At 48.2% G+C, this 18078-nt stretch overlaps 1 protein-coding gene and 1 pseudogene across 1 annotated transcript; one reads left to right on the plus strand and one right to left on the minus strand.

The window, feature by feature from the left end:
- CD8A (CD8 subunit alpha) lies at positions 1–4011 on the minus strand. The gene is made up of 6 exons (XM_075562537.1): positions 3963–4011; positions 3496–3867; positions 2710–2820; positions 2471–2581; positions 1883–1913; positions 1–52 (listed from the first exon to the last, which is right to left on the minus strand). The coding sequence occupies exons 1-6, from the start codon at positions 4009–4011 to the stop codon at positions 1–3; spliced, it is 726 nt and encodes a 241-aa protein (XP_075418652.1).
- A 3897-nt stretch (positions 4012–7908) lies between these two features.
- LOC142460743 (cytochrome c oxidase subunit 7A2, mitochondrial pseudogene) lies at positions 7909–8117 on the plus strand (annotated as a pseudogene).
- Positions 8118–18078: the final 9961 nt, after the last annotated feature.

The following is an 18078-nucleotide window of genomic DNA, read 5'->3' on the forward strand; positions in this document are numbered from 1 at the left end:
TTAGACGTACCTCTCAGAAAGGTTGAGCTTGCCTCCTTGTCTGACGACCGGCCTGAAAGAGAGGCGGGTGGCTATCATTGTAGGAAGAAGCCCCTTCAGCTCTGACCCCCTGCCCTGTAGAAAAGGGTGTGTCCCCTGAGGACCAGCATGAGCGGGTGACCTGGGTAACTGCCGAAAGCCTTCCTGGAACCATCTCATCTCATCTTCAAGCAAGCTTAGGGGTCGACATTGGACTTGAGAAGTGAGGGGACCTGCCCACGGTCACACACACGTGGGAGGTTGCTGAGGAGAATCCTAACCCAGGGGGCCTGTTTTTGTCAAGTCCATTTGGAGGCCAGAGAATGGGGCAGATGACAAAACTCCTCAGTTTGGCCTGATGACCAACCTCCCCCACCCCCACCCCCATCAGGGGCCTGGGACCCGCCATCTTCCCTGAGTAGGGAAACTCAAACTGGCTGTCTAACACTCAAGTGGGTGCGGCTTTGGCGCTGGGCTGCTGAAACAGCTACTATAGTATGAGTGTCCTGTCTACTATAGTATGAGTGTCCTGTCTACCCCGGAAGTCCCCCACGGCCTCTGGGTGGAGACGGACTGCCCACAATCCTCACGGAGTGAATTCCCTCAGGTGGGTGACTTCCTCAGAGGGAGACTAACTCGGGACAGCTGTGTGCTTCGTGGCAGGCTCTATCCTCCATCAGTGCACTCTTTCCCAGGAGAATGTTCAGAAAGGGCAGAGAGCCATTGGCACACGAAGTCGTGACCAGAAGCCCCTTTCTGTTTTTAAGAGACCGTAGCACTGTGGCATGCGACCTTAACAGACACTGGAAAACCGCTCCATGTCTGCTCTGAGGAACAAGCACGTGCCAGACACTGACCTTGAACCCTGCAGAGGGTCACCAGAGTGTGAAACGCCCAGCAGCAGTAGGAACCCTGGTGGGTGACTCCTAGTCTCTCCTACCCTCTGCTGCCACCCCACACTCCCTCTGACCGGTGCCAGTCCGGAAAAGGAACAAGAGCTTTGGCTGGAAGTTGTAGTTCTGTTGCTTGCTGGTGGTCAGGCTTGGACACGTCACCCAATATTCTAACCCTTGGTTTCCTCCTCTATCCCATGGAGGGTGCTGTGCCAGCTTGGCGAACTTCAATGTATATAGAACAAGGAACCGATTGCACTGTAGGCATCCATCCAACATGCGCTCCATACACTGCGGCCACCTTCAAGAGGGTTCCTAATCTCGGAGCCACTGATGTGTGAGATGGGAGCCTGGAGGCGGTGCAGATGCAGAGACTCGGATGTGAGTGTGGCCCCACAGTGCTGGCTTCTGAGGGGGGGGCAAGGTGGACATTCCTGCAGTGCAGCCTCATGCCACCCAGCAGAGAGGAGTCGCTTCCCTTACAGAGTGTTTCCAGAGAGATCCGGGCCAGAATTGGGTGGGGGCTTGGCTTGAGCTAAGGGTCCCTCATTCTGCTACTCTGATCTGATAGCTGGTCAAGGCCCTGCATTCTCCCAGGCAAATTAGAACCCGATGCCATTTTTATATCTGGTGCTGGTGATTTAAAAAAGAGTAGCCATCTCTCAGGGGCCCAGGGAGAAGGGAGGACAAGGTTTTGAACTGCCGGACTGACCAGACAACAGTATTTCAGGCACAGGAGGAGCTCAGGTCAACTGGTCAAGGCCACGAGTCAAGCAGAGTGGAGGTGTAATGAAGCTACTCTGCTCTCCCCACCTGCCCTTCCAGGCCCCTTCATTGCCAACCTTCTGCATCTCTTCCAGGGACTGTGCTCACTCACTATCCCCACAGAAGCCCTGAAAGGGCCTCCCTCTGGGAAAGGCTCCGCTTCCCTGGAAGAAGGCAGTGCCTGCGCAGGGCTTATAAAGACTCACCTCGCACACTTGCACACACGTCTTCGGTTCTCTGGGAAAGAAAATGGGGGCTCAAATGACTTCACTCACTCCCCTGAGGCGCCCAAAGAAGTTCTTTCCCTCCCCTCCCCTCCCCTCCCCTCTCCTCCCCTCCCCTCCCTTCCCTTCCCTTCCTTTTCTTTGGGGATTATTCTAACTTTGAGAACCCAGGTGAGGGTTTTGTTCCCACCATCCCTCCAGGTGGCTTGGGGACCTGAGGGTCTGGGACATAAAAGAGTAGAGAGGGGGAAAAAAAAGAGTAGAGAGGGGAGAGGAGAGCAAGGCCGGAGCAAACCCCAACTCAGTTGTCAGTTGTGTTACCGCTTTGCCCTAAGCCCTGAGGGTGGGCGCTCAGCCTTCCTGGAAGCCTCTGGAAGAGGAGAGTGGGAGCCAGAGGCCAGAGGCACCGGGCCTTCTTCTTTCTCTAAGAAACAGACCTTGGGGCCCAGTGGCGCAGAGGTGCATGAAAACTCAACCTTACTTCCCGGTACAGGTGGCCTGGAGCGCACAGGCTGGAAGAGACAACCCCCCACCCCAGGCCACCCCACCCAAGGTTCACCAAGGACTTACTGCAGCTGCAGATAATGGTGGCTATCAATGACAGGAGAAGGACCACACAGGCCCCAGCCAGCGGTGCCCAGATGTAGAGGTCACAGGTCAAGTCCAGCCCGGTCTTGTTCGCTGAGGGCAGCAAGCACGCAGACGTTTAGGATGGGGCCTGCCCGCTTCCCTGTCCGCCTCTCCACGCACCTCCTGACCCGGATTTCCCCGCAGTTGGAGCAGGCTCGCCGCTGTCCCAGCCCCTTCACCTGCGCTGTCCGCCGGGGGCCGGCAGGCGTCTGGGCGCGGGGACGCGGGCTGCGACGCGTTGGTGGGGACTGGCGCAGGTGGTGGCGGTGGTGGCGGCGAGGTGGGCTTCTCTGCGGGAGCAACGGAGCGTGGTCGGGGGTCAAGTTGGGTCGTTGTGTCTGTGCGCGCGCCTCACCTACACACCGCCGGAGTGACCTCGGCTCTCTGGACACGGACGGAGGCGGCCAGGGAGCTGTGGGCTGCAGCCACCCCCTCTTTGGTCCTCAACTCCTGCCATCGCTAAAGACCGATTGTCCGACGCCCCCGCCCCTCGGCCCCTCCTCCCTCCCCCGGAGTCCAGCCAGCCTCGTTTTACCCAGCAGCCAACGGAGGCTCAGAGCAGGGAGGCACCTGCCCAGGCCACGCCAAACCAAGAAAACAAACTCACTGCTGCCCACCGATGCCCACGGTTAGCGACCCTATAGGACAGGCTTTTTTTTTTTAATGGGAGTAGAAAGCTCCGTCTTTCTCCCCCAAAGCAGCTGGTGGTTCTGAACTGCTGACTTTGCAGTCAGCACCCAACACGTAACTACTACGCCACCCGGGCGCCTCAAGCACCCGAACTCGTGCCCCATTGGTCCTGAGAAGCCATCTGCAGTCCCTAGTCCGCCGCCGCGTACCCTTCGCCTCCTGGTCCACGAGACTAGAACAGATCTAGGGAGGCCCCGGGCGTTAAGCATCTCCCTAATTGTGCGTCCCTGTGACCGCAGGCTGAGTTGGCACCCGCACGCACGCCGGCCCCCCACCTGGGAGGAAGACGGGCACGAAGGGGCTGAAGTACAGCTGGGAGTTGCTGGTCACTAAGCAGAAGTAGTAGCCTTGGTCCTCCTCCCGGAAGGAGAGCAGCGTGAGCTTGAAGGTGTCCTTGGAGGCCTTGCTGCCCATGAACTTCGAGCTGTCCAGCCCTTCGGCCACCTTGGACTTGGAGGATGAACTGATGTACAGGAGGAAGGTGGGGCGGGCGGCGGGCGCGCGCTTCTGGAAGAGCCACGAGCTGCTCAAAGCCGTGTTGGACAGCAGCACCTCGCACCGGAGCTCCACCGTCTGCCCCAGGCTCGCCTCCACTTTGAGCGGGGACATCCGGAACGACTTCGGTCCTGGGGGACCCGCGGCGGCGTCTGCGGGAGGCAGGCATCGAGCTGAGCCGGGAACCCCCCAGCCCCGCGCCCCGCCCCCCCGCTAGCCTAGCCCGCCCCGGGGGTCGCACGCTCACAGAGCAGAAGGGCCAGCGGCAGTAGCAGGGCGGTCACGGTGGCGGCCATGGCGCAGGGCTCAAACCCAGGGGACCCGCCCGGGAGGAGCCGGCGGGGTGGAGACAGGAGGTCGTGCCTTCAGACCGGCCGCCCAATTTCGCCCACGGAGGATGTGATGTCACCTGGAGCCCCTACTGAGAACGTCACCCCCTTTTCTGCGGTTGTCTCCTTCCAGCCGGGTGAGGAGAGCTGGGGGACCGAGCGAGCGAGGGGTCCTCGAAACGGGCTTGCCCGCAGCAGCGGTGGGCAGTGAAAAGTGCAGCTTGGAGGAGGAGGAAAGGTCTTAGAAATTAACCCACAACCACCCCATTGCCATCCAATTGATTCGGACTCACAATGACCTTATAGGACAGAGCGGAATTGTCTCGGGGGCTTCCAAGGCTGTCATTTTTATAGGGTCGCTAATAAGTTGGAATCACTAAATGGCAGTGAGTTTGGAATGTTTGAGGAGCAGACTGCCCCCTACTTCCCCGCAAGGAGAGGAGCGGCAGAAGGGAGGGGGTTAGACCTGCCCACCTTGCTTGAGGGCTTGGCTCTCCAGGGGGGGCGGGGGTGATGCAGGATGAAGGGAGATGGACAGAGGATGAAGGTAGAGAAAGAGGGAATGAGAATGGGCCGGGACTGTCCACTTCCTTTTGCACCCGGCAGGGTGTTAGGGGTTTTTGTCTGCACAATGAGAACAGAGTGCCGAGGAGGAAAGTGGGCCTGCCCACTTCTCTGAACTGGAGCAGAGCAGGGCTGTAACATCAGTGACTTGCCTGGGTGAGGGGCTGGGGAAGACAGTGGCCCAGGCTTTGTGTAGAGCTGGCCATCCCCTGCTGACCACACCCTTGGGGCCCTCTCTTAGCTGCTAACCCTCCTGAAGCACACAGCATCTTCCATCCCTGAGCATGTGGCAATAACCCCATACCATGGTGTCTCTTGGGATCAGTCCTCCAGCCATCCTGCTGTGAAAAGTCTTCTAAAGGGCATCCGGCCCTGATGGTGTAGTGGGTTACATATCGGGCTGCTAACTGTTGTCAGCGCCTTGGTGAAGAAAGATGAGGCTTTCTTCTCCTGTGGAAACCCACTGGGGCAGTTCTTCTTGGTCCTATAGGGTCACTATGAGTTGGAATTGACTCCATGGTAGTGAGTTTTGGTTTTTAAAGGGTATCTGATAATGCCACTCTGTTGGAAGCTCAACGTGGTTGATTTGGTTGCTCTCACTCTCATGCCACCAACACCGCTGCTGCTGCTGCTGCTGCTGCTGCCGCCGCCTCCCAGGGTTCCAGGTCTCTAACTTCTGGGTTCCTCTGTGCTTTCCAACCTTTGCACTTCCTGTCCCTTCCCCCATGTCTGGAGTGTCCTCCACTGAGGCCCTGGTACCTGCTGTCTGATTAGCCACTGTATCCGTATTCCCAGAGCTGGATGCTCAGTAGGAACACGTCTGTGGCCTGGAGGTTGGCTTCTGTAGAGGCAGGTCTTTCTGACATTGGCACACACACCTTGGCCAGTTGCCAGTTGCTGCCCTAGAAACTCTGGCCTGAGCATCCTGGCCTCACATTCTTCCCCTTTGTGAACCCCATGATTGGTGCTGCTGGTGCTGGATTATAGAGTCAGGCCACCCTGCCTTGTCTGTACCATGTGCCTGCCCCACCTGTGAGTTCTACCTGGTGAGGACCGTGCTCCACACTTCGTGGTCTGTTTCCTGTCCCCGGGATGGGGATGCCACATCAAAGCACAGGGATGAACCGAGGTTGATGGAATCAACTCCTCTCACAGGGTCCAAGCTCAAATGTTCGAAGGCTGTTTGTATTACTTTGAGAACCACATCCCTTTCTCTCAAAGCATTTGGGGAACTTACATGGAATATTTAGAAATGTTTTTTAAAAGTGTTTTTTCACAATTACAAGAGTGATATAGTCTCAAAATATCAATACAAAAATGTATACAGGCTAAGTCCTGTATCTCACTCCCCTTATGTACACGTGGCAAAAGCCACTGTGACGCTTGAGTTGAATGAGTCCATCAGACATTATCTGCACACACGCAGATGCTTATGCATCGTTGTCTAGAGACGGGATTGAACTCTGCACACGTTGTTGCACAACTTACCTTTCTCATTGTACTGTCGAAGGCACTTGATGGTTGTTGGCATGTGTAAACCTCTATTTTTATTTTATTTGTTTGTTTTTAAAATATAAACTTATATTAAAAGGAACCCTGGTGGTGTCGTAGTGACTGCAGGGTCGGCAGTTTGATCCCACCAGCTACTTCATGGGGACAGCGCTTCCGCTGTGTGCTGTTCCCACGGGCATTTACTGCTTTGGAAACCCACAAGGAAAACTCTGCTCTGTCTTACAGGGCTTCTGTGACTTGGAATTGACTTGATGGCAGTGACATATGTTTGTAAATATATATATATATATATATATGTATGATATATACATATATGTACATATATATCACGAGGGGAAATTTTTTAATTTGTGGAGAAATGGAATTAAAAGATGAAAATAAAAGATATAAGCTTTATTTTGCAACAGAAAGCTCCATCAAGGTCAAGAAACTTTGATAAGCCGTGATGCTAGAGTCATTTAGTCCAGCCATGGGAATTAAGCTCTGTCAATGTAGTCTTTTTACATTTCCAACTAAAGGAAACATAATTTTAACATTAGAAACAGAAAGAAGTTAGAAGGACCCAAACCAGGACGGGTAGGGGGTTGTCTGGTGACTTTCCATAGAAATTCTCACAAATGCCCTTGTTTTGATGAGAATAAGCGGGAGTGTTGTCATAGCAGAGAAGGATTCTCTGCTGATGTTTCCCAGGTATTTTTCTACATAAACTTTTATCAACTTTCTCAAAATACTCTCATCATAAGCAGATGTTATTGTACTTTGGCCGTCCAGAAAGCTACCAAGCAAAATACCTTGAGCAATTCTAAAATACTACAGCCAATCCTGACCTTTGCACTTGACTGGTCTGATGGAGGTTTGACTAGATCACTGTCTCTAGGTAGCCATTGTTTGATAGTACTTTGTCCTCAGACTCATTCTGGTAAAATCCATGCTTCATCTCCTGCTACAAATTTTCCAGTAAATGCTTCAGGACATTAGTTCCACTTGTTTAATATTTCCCTTGAAAGCCCTGGTCTTGTCTGGGGTTTCGACATCCATCTAGAAGAGAGTTTGCTTAACTTTAATTTTCAGTCAGAATTTTGTCAGCTGAATCAACCAATAGGCCTTTGGTGTTAGCTATTGTTTCTGCTGCTAATCTCATGTCCTTTTCAATTAGGGTACAAGCAAGATTCCCCCCTCCCTGCAAATTGACATGTATGGTCTAATGCTACAGGCTTCCTCTTTAATGCTATGCTTCTGGTGACTGGCTTGGGGATTCCAAAAGGGTAATCTTGATAGATTTTCTCAAAGGACACGGGATCCTCATGGGAACCTAGTATGAAGAACTTTTAAGAAAATTGACAACTGCACTGGTGAGAAACAGGACTGCATTGATGAAAAAAAGTCCAGATAGTTGTGCCAGGGAATTTTTTCCCGACAGGACCATGCACTTCTCTGAAGTTAGCAAAGCTTATCCTATGGACATTTCCAAGCCATACCCCATCTACCCTCCAGCCCTGATCTTGCCTCTTGACTTCTTTTTGAAGAAGTCCCTTCAGACTTCCTCTATGCTCAATGCACATAGAAGAGGAACATGATTTGGGTTCCTTGAGAAACTGTAGTTTGGAGATAGTGGAAAGCAAAGAGCATGGGATTTTTTGGGCAAAGGACTAGAGAAATGGAGATATCGCTTCCAGGCTGAGATGCAAGAGACTCTGAAATACAGTAGCTTCATACTTTGATAATTTTGTTTAATAATTATATATATATATATATTTGTTGTGATTGGTTGCTATTAACAGACCTAAGATGCTGCAGAATCTACAAACTCTTCATCAAATTGCCCAAAGGACCATAAGCAGTGCTTCACACAGACAGTCTGAAAATAATATTTCATCTAGAGGGCGGAGCAGCTGCTGTCCTCCTGTCCAGAGAGCCCCATGGCTCTTACAGTTGGTGGAACAGCGTATGCCACATAGCAGCTGCCTCTGGCTTCATTTCCCAAGAAGCAGGATTGACTTCAGTTTATCATTCCAGCAGATGGTTCCATTAAATTCAGTGCTCTATAAACAACAGTTCTTCTTTGGGGATCAATATTTATTGACTTGTACTAACTGTCACCAATAAAGCAGTCTTTACTATGAAAAAGAAAAAGGATATCTATAAATAAAAATGATCTCCTGATTATATTCTCAACAACAAAAATAAATAAAATTTAATTAAATTAATTTTGTTGCCCTGTTCAGGATACGCACAGCAAAACACACCAATCCCGCAGCTGGTACATGCACAATTATACAGTTTAGTGATACTGATTACATTTTTTAGGTTGGGCAACCATTTTCACCCTGCTTTTCTGAGTTGCTACACCCCCACTAACCTAAACTCTCTGGGCCCTATCTTGAGAATCTGTCAAGTTGCTGTGGCTGATTGGATCCCATCTTGCTGTCTTGAGAGAGCACAAGGCTCAAGGCAGGTATGCTTTACTAATTAAGCAAAGTTATTATTTGGCTTTAAGATGACTTTAAGGGATAATTTTGGTCCAAGGTATAAAGATGATCTCAGGGTGATAGTTTTAGGGGGTCCATCCAGCCTCCATGGCTCCAGAAAGTTTGGGTTTCATGAGCTTTGCATTTTGTTCTGCATTTCTCCCTTTTGACCAGGATCCTTCTATAGACTCTTTGATCAAAATCTTCAGTCGTGGCAGCCAGGCACCATGTAGGTCTTCTGGTCTCCTGCAGAGGAGGCAGTTGTTCATGGAGGCAACACATTTCATACCTTCCTCTTAGTCGTTACGTCTCCATCTCCCTCTGTCCCTCCATGCAAATAGAGGCCAGCTGTACCTTGGACGGCCACTGATGGCCATTCTTTAAGAGGGCACCTTAAGTGGGTGTTGCATAATTGAAATCTTCTACTAACAGACATTTAAAGATTTTTTTTAAATGTCCCCAATTCTGAGGGTGGCAGCAGTTGGTGTCATGTATTTGTCTTAGGGAGAACGTGTGCTACTTGGCACCTGTAGTATGTTCAAGTGGGAGATGAGGACGCTTGGGGAAGAAGCCCCTTTTCGATGATGGTCGCAACTCCTTGGCATCACAGAGGGTGTGGGGCAGTTCACTAGTTGACAGAAATAGGGGCACAAGGAAGCAGTCACACCCAGGCCACTGAGCAGCCATCCTCATTTTCAGGGAGCAGTGTCTGCTTTTACTTTGTCCCTGCCCCCGTTGCAGCAGGAGGGACACAAACCCCGGCTTGCCCAAGGCTGCAAGCAGGAATATGCCATAGAGCAACAAAAGCATATCTCTGCTTCCGTGGAGGGAGCCTGTGAGGACCGGAGGCAACTGCTGGATACTTGGGTCTTGGGTACAGGTCCCTGATCGTGATATTGACCAGCATCTGGGGTGAGATACTTGCAGAGTAGTCCCCTTTCAGTATCCAGGAAGTGAGCTGCAGCTGGTGGGGGAGCCTTCTGGCTTTGTAGCTAAGAAAATGTCAGCGCTGGGGGGGTGGCAGCCCCTTTGTGTAGAGTAGCACGGAGTGGGGGTAGGGAATGCAAAGGAAACATGTGAAAGCCACCAAGGAGTGTTTGTGACCCCAATTATATTTTTCACGAACTGTAGTGGATTCTCAGTGTAACCACAATGACATCCGCCCTGCAGCAGAAGGAGAGTCAATGATTGCCCAAGTTTGGGGATGCTTGCTGGCTGTAGGTCCAGGTGGGCAGATACCTGGGCTGGAACTGGTCATGTGCTGCCAGGTGAGCTCCCAGATCCCACAGGACAGCACCCACGTGAGATGGAACCAAGAAATGGGAACTGCCTTCGGCGAGAACGTGTCTTATTTTTAAGAACCATGTAGGTTGAGAGAGGGTAAGATGATAACCAGTTTGTATGTGGGATTTATTTTAAACATGTCTTTAATCTGTAGCATGTAGGTGCACATCGAGTCGAAATCGACCCGACAGCAATGGGGTTGGCACTTGGTTTGGGGCGGAACTTTCTAGGTTGTGTGTTTAAGATTCGTGTTAATTCACTTTAACTAAAGACATTCTCGAAACAGAGACCTGGGAACAACCATGGTTGCAAATTAATCTGGGCTCTGCACACAGCTCCGTCCATGCATAACCTGGAATCTTGGCTGCAGCCATGGTCTGCAGATTCCCCTTAACAATCCACGCCCAGGACGATGTTATTGGTGTCTTGGATGGAGTTAGGTTGCTTAGGGCTAGACAGACCTTTCAGACTCTAGCCTACCACAGTGCTGCTTTATCTCAGTCACGGATACTCACCAGTCTACCTCACACTCCCGCATCCTTGGGCCACCGTGATCGTCTGGGCTGCTGTCCTAGCATGTGCAATAGTCTTCGAACTGCCTCCCATGACCAGTCTGAGCTCTTCAAGTGTTTCCGCTAGAAGGACCGTTTTGTCATCCCAACCCCCGTGTTTCAACCTGCAAGGGCTTCCTGTTGTCCGAGGACAATGTAGGCTGGCGTTGCTGCTAAGGCCGTGCTGACTCTGGCCCTTCCTTGGCTCCACAGCTGCTCTCGGGCACCTCCCCTGCTCCTCCTCTTCACTTAGCCCAAGCGCAGCTTCTCAGTTCCTTTAGGGCCCTGTTCCTTTCCACCTCCCCTCAGTGCTGTTGCATGCTTTCCTGCAGCCTAGGGAGGTCTCCTCTCCACCCTCTACTTAGCAAACTCCTTTCCAGATCCGCCTCCAGCACCCCCTTTCTGTGGGGCTCAGCCACCTCTCCTGATCCACTCCCAGGCCACATTGACCACGTCTCCCCCTGTGTCATCGGGAATCCCTATGCTGCAATACTTACTGCACAGCAACGCTGTCTGACTGGCTCCCTTGACTACCTCAGCCTTGCATCCTTGAGGAAGAGACCTGTCTTGTCTTTCATGTTTATACCACGGTGCCTAATCCAGGGCTTGGCACACACTTGATCTTCAAAAACACTTGTTAAGTAAAGGCATTAGCAGGTTACAGGGGGCCAAAGGAGGCAGAGAGAGTTTAGGTGAGACAAGAGTGGTAGGCGAAAGCTTTACGAAGTGATTGGATTTGGAAGTAAATGAAACTTTAGGAGAACGGTTGGTTAGAGTGAGACATTTAACTTCTGGTCCAGATAATGCAAACTCCACATGTTCGACTTAGACAGTTAGTTTATTTGTACTGCTTTATGATTTAACCGTTCATTTCTTGTATTATCTATCCATCTGTATATAATTTAGCAGTTAATTTCTTCTGTTATCTATCCATCTGTATATAATTTAGCAGTTCATTTCTTGTGTTATCTATATATATATATGTATATATATATATATAATTATCAGCAATCTAGTTTTATCTCTCTAGAGAACCCTGTCTAACACATCGACCGTCAACTTCTGATGTTGAGATTGAAAGTTGTGCCACCACCACCCACCTGTCATTGCAAACAGGGGGTTGTTATGCTGTTGCACAGGTTTTTAGCAGAGCTTCTAGACTAAGACAGCCTAGGAAGAAAAGCCTGATGGTACTCTTGTGAAACTCAGCCCCTAGGTTGGCTCACAGTGATCACACGGCACGTTGGGTCTCCAGAGCTGGAGGCTGGGATGGCGTCCTGGTGAAAGTGAAAGATGGAGACAGAGGAAGATGGTGGTGCGCTGGGCTCTGCTCTCAAGGAGGCGGAGGCACTAAGGGTTTGGAACCCTTCAGCTGGTAGGCTTCCAAAGAGCTTTACTTATGGAAGAAGCCTTACTCAAGTCTTTTACTTCCAATCAGTCCCTTGCTGTTTAGATACTTTTACTACAGTTCTGTGACTCCATTCACTGCACAGACTATTGTATGAGAATATTTCCATATACAGAACTGTTATCATACTGTCTGTCTGTGAGTTAGGGTGAAGTATATAGATTGATGTCATTTATTTTAAATGCTGCGTGATTACAAACACTGCACTGCAATACGTTGCAATGTACAATACAGTAATAAGGTGCTATTACCATCTTGTGAGTACACCGTAATCCAGCGGGCTTCCAGAGCCTTCATGCTCCTCGGGGTGCAAGGAGACTGTGCTTGTAAATACACACCATTTTTTAACATTAAAAAATGTTATTGTGGTGAAATACATGGAAGAAACCCATTTTTAACTTTTTAAGAATGCACAAATCAGTGGCATGGACTGCGTTAATCATATTAGATAATAATCGCCACCATCTGTTTCTAGATGGTTTTCTTCCGCTTTAACAACTCTGCCCCCTTTAAGCAGCACTTCCGCATTTCCCACTCCCGTGTGCCCCAGGAAAGCACTGATAAACTTTGGGGTCACTGCGTGGAGCATGTTGTACATTTCGTATACACGGGATCAGGCCGTATTTGTCACGAACCATAACGTCCTCCAGGATCGTCCGTGTTGTAGCACATATCAGCATTTCATTTCTCTTTACGACTGAAAAAGAAACCATTGTAATAATAGACCACGAATAATAGTGCCAACACTAAACCATTGAACGTTGGCACCACATTCAGCGTACCAGTCATCTCCCTTGCTTGCGGTTCTCTGGGGTGTGCACCCAGGAAGGGGTGCAGTTCCTGTTTGGCTTGGAATTCACATTTGGTTTCTCCAGGCGCCACCGCACTGCTCTCCCCATGGACGTGGGAAGCGCCGCGTGAAGGGAGTCCATGGCTCTCGTCCCTCATGGATCTGCCCAAAGGACAAGGGACTGTGTCAGGCAGGTTCTCCTCCAGCCTTCCCTCTTCCCAGGGCGCTCTTCTCTCACTTTCAGACGGGAAGTGATACCCCTGTCCCCACCACAGCGGGGTAATGTCCTGGTGTTAGAGAATCCTCTGGGGCGCCGTTTCAATGGGCAAATCCAACTATTTTTCATGTTCTATCCATTCATCTCCGTGGGAGAGCCTGCAAGAGCCAAGCAAAAGGGAATCTTGGCGAACGGCTCGATGGGCAGTGCCTTGGCGGGCACCTAGGCCTCCACCCCTCCCCCAGTTATGGTGGAGATGTACTTCATGTGCATTGTGCCTGTGTGTATTTGGATTGCAAAATGGATTTTTTGCCATGAATACTTTTAGGAGTACAAAAAAGGTGCACAGAACGTAGAGAGCATTCTCACCTCCCTGCGTCCAGTGTCTCCTAGTTTTCCCATCTTGTCCTCAGGGGGTGTATTTGTTAAGTCAACATCTATCCATTGGAGCTCTGACCACAGGCCACAGTTTTCCTTGGGTTTCATTCTTCTGGGTACTCAGTTCCATGGGGTTTGGCAAATGCACACTGGTATCTCTCAACGATTAGAGGAGAGTGCAGAACTGCCCCAGGGCCCTAAAGCTGGCATGTGCCTCATCCACTCTCTGCCCCTGCACCCCGGACTAGACCTATTTAAAACAGAAAGTAAATCTGACTTGCTGGCTGCCTTGATATTAAAGTCTGGCTTTGCTGTTGAAGCTCACAGATAGCGTTTTTATTTTCAGAGTGAAGTTTCTTCTTTTTTAATAGTTTTATTGGCATATACTCTACATGTCATAGAATTTAATCACTCAGTCATATTAAGAAGGATTGTGCCATCATCATCACAATCAGTTCCAGAGCCTTCCCCCTCGTGTTACTGTTAGCTCCGCGTTTCCCCCGCCTCCCCTGGCCTAGGTAGCTATTAATCCAGTTACTACCTCGATAGATTGACCTAGACTGGATTTCATAAACATTAAAAAAACATGCAAAACACAAACCCTAAAACCAACAACAATGGCAAAACAAAACGGAGAAAAACCTCGATAGAAAAGAACGCAGAAAATACGAAAAGCGGAAGCAACTTTAAACTGGGTCAAACAGAAGATCAAATAATAAGGTATGACGTTTTAACTTAACTGCATCTGCCACAATCAGATTCACAATGCTCTCTGACAGCAAGGTGACTCACGTCCTTGGACGATGTTCAGAGGGCATTCAAGGGAGATTTCATCCATGTGAAGACTGCAAATCGATGTTGGGCTTCCGCTGTTGTCCAGAGGCTTCTGCAAAGCTGGTGTTCACTATTTAAGCTGTGGCATCATCCTCTCCTTTGCATTTGGAATGTATTGTTTACAGTCCTTGGATCACACAGACTGGTGTGCTTCTTCCGTGTGGACTTAGTTGACACCTCACTCAGATGGATGGCTGCTGGTTTGAAAACTAGCATTTAGCTCCAACTTTTTGTTGAAAATAAAGCTTGCAGAAGATAGTAAGATGAAACATCTTTTTAGAATGTCATTTAAAAATTATATTGAAAATTAAACTATATTATTTTTCTCCTGTTTGTTCAATTTCTAAGTCCACTGGCTTAGACAGGGGCTCCTAGGCAGACACTGTCATTTAGAGGTAGATAAGCTCTGGTAAAGCCTCTTTAGCCGGGCTTGCTTCCAGTTACGGAGGCAGTAACAAACCATGGGAAAATTCACACGAAGTCCAAGGCTTTCCAAGCCTTTGCTTTCAATCAAATGGGAAGAAGACTGACTAGCATTGGCAACCAGTAAATCCTTGAACTTATTAACATTTTCGTTTGGTGTTCTAAATGTAACGCTTTTCTCTTTTAAATTGCGGCGAACATGCAGATAACAAAATAGACAACTCCACACTTCTGCAGTGTCATGAATTCCATTCTTCAAGTTCTGTCTGCAATTGCGCTCACTAGCCTTTCCCCAACTTAAATTTAAATAAGACCTCTGTAATTTTTGTGAAAAACAAAACTAACTTTGATCTCTACATAATTTTTATAGGAAAACAACAAAAGGAAACCTTGGAAAAAATGGAAAGATTGAGTGACTCTGCTGCAACAAAATCTAGTTATTGATGGGAAAAACACTTCTCAGGACTTATAGTATACATTAAAAAACAATAGGGCAATAGCTGATGCTGACAATTAGTAATATTTATCCACGGGTTCATTACCTAGTGATTATGGTGAGCCCTAATCACCTCATTAAGAACGTCTATTTCCCTAAGATTAATTTCTAAAGTAAATTTTCTGATTTTGAGAGAATCGGATATTCACATATGCAATTATATGTATGCATATATAATATATACACATATATTAAGAAATAATAGAGAGAGATCTTATGTACTCTACATCTATTTTCCCCTGATATCTTCTTGTATAGCTAGTACAATACCCTCAGTAGTTATATGTCTAATAATTGTTTTTGAAGATTTATATTTAAATTCTTTTTATAGTTTGAGCAATTTTGTACTGCTGATAATGATATAATGATGACTTACCACGTGTACATTAAAATAGTTAGATATTTATTATAAATATGTATGAATTTTTATTATAAATACCAATTTATCTCCTTTTTCTGGCAGAGCAATATGCTGACTAAAACATCCTTCAACACAAGAGCATATTTTATTAGGATAAATGCCTATGGAGGAAGTGAAATAGGATTTATAAGTTCAAGGCAAAAAAGGGATGATGAAAAATTTCAACAGAGAACTTCTGTGTTTTAACTGGATGATGGTGGCAATACATTGACATATGACTTATATTCTGTTAGAAACAATTTCAAGAGAGTGATATAAAAGTTTTAGTTTAAAATATCAAGATTGAGAGCACATTGGAAATTATACTCTAATCAACTCTAAACTCCTAACGAAGTATGTTTTTAATGAGGAAAGGAATGCTAGTTCGCACTTTTGGAAGATACGAAAGCCAAAGGTTTGAAAATAACTACCACTGTTTAGTTATTTGTGGCTCTGCCGATGAACCTCTAGGTTGCTCTGGCTTTTGCCTTTGTTGCCCGTGCAAAAAACATCCTGTACAAATGCTGGTTAGAAAACAAGAAAACAAGACAATGCAGTGTTACCCCCAGGGCTCCCGTTCATACACACACACGTTGATTCCTAACAAAACGTGTTCACACGCCTCCATGATCAGCGCGTGGCTACAAGCAAGGTTCTAATCCATCATAACACATGCGCCTTGGTCTGATGAGAGCGCTTTAAAACAGATGAGCAAACAGTCCAGTCAAAACAGGCTTCCAAAGCAATCTGTGGGGCAGTGAGTTTTGAGGCTGAAGGGTCAGCTCAGAAGGTTATGGCAACTGGTTTTGGGAATTCCCAAAGTAGTAATCTTGATAGACTTTCTTGAAGGACACAGGACGATGACAGAAGCGTTTACGTTTTAAGAACATGGAAAACTTCATTGTTGGGGGGGGGGAAGCCAGGAATTTTTTTCTCCACCATAACAATGAATCTGCTCATTCTTCAAGGTTAGTGAGGGCTGTCCTATTAGGGTTTTGTTGAGGAGCCTTATCTCACCCATCCTACAACCCTTCTTTTTATTCCCCAAACACGATCCAGTCCCTTGAGCAAGCCTACCCTGCCATTTGGGCATGGTGTTGATCCAAGAGAGCAGGATTCTTTGGGGGAGTTTGGAGAGGTGGAGGCATGCCTTGTAGAAGGGTACAGACTTGGATGGAGACTATGCCAAGAACCCACAGCTTCACAGTTGTATATTTTTCATATAGTGTCGGTTTCTATGATCCCATACAATATATTTTTTACTTACCTCGGTATTGCTAAAGTTTATGTTCGAGATTTTCTCTGGGGTGTCTGGGAAGAGGATTCGCTGACTTGAAAGATATGCTCTGTCCAATTCCCAACAAATCCACTGCCATCAAATCAATTCCAGCTCACTGGCACCCTCCAGGAGAGAACAGAACTGTCCTCTGGGGTTGCTGGGAGATAGCCCTTCACCAGAGCAAGCACCCACGCAGTTCTTCTGTGGACCTGTGGTTAGCAGCCCAACATGTGACCCATGACAGTACTAGAGCCCCTCCAAACTCCATAGCTAATGACTAATTTTAATCCAAGGTGGTGGTATCAGTTTACACTCACATTAACAGTGGGCGCGTTTCCTTTTACCCATTTGCTTGCAATTCTTGGTTTGGCGGTATTTTCATTTCTGCTAATCTGGTAGGTGTGAATTGGTATCACATTGTCAAGAGATCCAACTCCATTTTGCATCTGGTAAATTGCACAAGACCTCTTTACAGTGTTGAAAAAAGCACGGATGTTACTTTGAGGACTAAGGCGAGCCTGACCGAGGCCAGCCTATCTCTGATCCGAAAGCCGGACCTTGACTAAGGAAGGCTGGAGAAGAATTGATGCAGTTCACTCACGGTGAGCAAAGCATCTCAGAAGTACCGTGGGTGGCCGAAAGAACACATCAACCGGTCTTGGAAGAAGTACCGCCATTGCTCCTTGGAAGCAGGGACGGGGAGACTTTGTCCCGTGGACTTTGGTCATGGCATCAGGAAAGACCAGTCCCTGGAGAAGAAAACCTCAGACTGGGTTCAGCAGAGGGACATCCAAAAAGAGGAAGACCATGACAAGATGGACTGACGCAGTGCTGCATCAATGGACTCTAACGTGAACATAGTGGTGAGGACGGCACCGGACCGGCTGGTGTTCTGTTGTGCTGTGGGTCACTGTGGGCTAGAACCAACTGGCAGGCAGCTGATGACAGCTCTTATGAAGGCCATCTTGGCCATTCAACTTCCTTTTCTGTAAACATCCTGTTCACATCCTTTGCCCACCTTTCGACTGTCTGACAATATTTAAGTTAAGTTGCCTGCTCCCTGTATGAATTCCCTGCCTCCCACAAATCAATCATGTAAAATACAAATTTTAGTGATGCTTAGAGTACCTGATTTCTTCCCAACCAACCTACACAACTAATTTCCACGACCAAAGGAGGCTTCAGCCCTTTTTGTTCGCAGGCTGCCCTAAATTTGATGATATTTTCAGTTAAGGTCGGCAACTAACAAACAAACGTTTTGAGGCAAAGCAAACTGCATTAAAACACATCTTTCTTTCTAAGGCAGGGGTCGGAAACAGTTTAGCCCAAATAGAAACTTCAGAGTCGTAGAAATGTCTTTTCTTTGGGCATAAGGTGGCGACTTCTTCATTTGGCCGAGGATCAGGGAGGTAACCTCAGCGCTACCACTA

Source organism: Tenrec ecaudatus, chromosome 11, assembly GCF_050624435.1.
Source record: "Tenrec ecaudatus isolate mTenEca1 chromosome 11, mTenEca1.hap1, whole genome shotgun sequence".
In the NCBI taxonomy this organism is placed as follows: domain Eukaryota; kingdom Metazoa; phylum Chordata; class Mammalia; order Afrosoricida; family Tenrecidae; genus Tenrec; species Tenrec ecaudatus.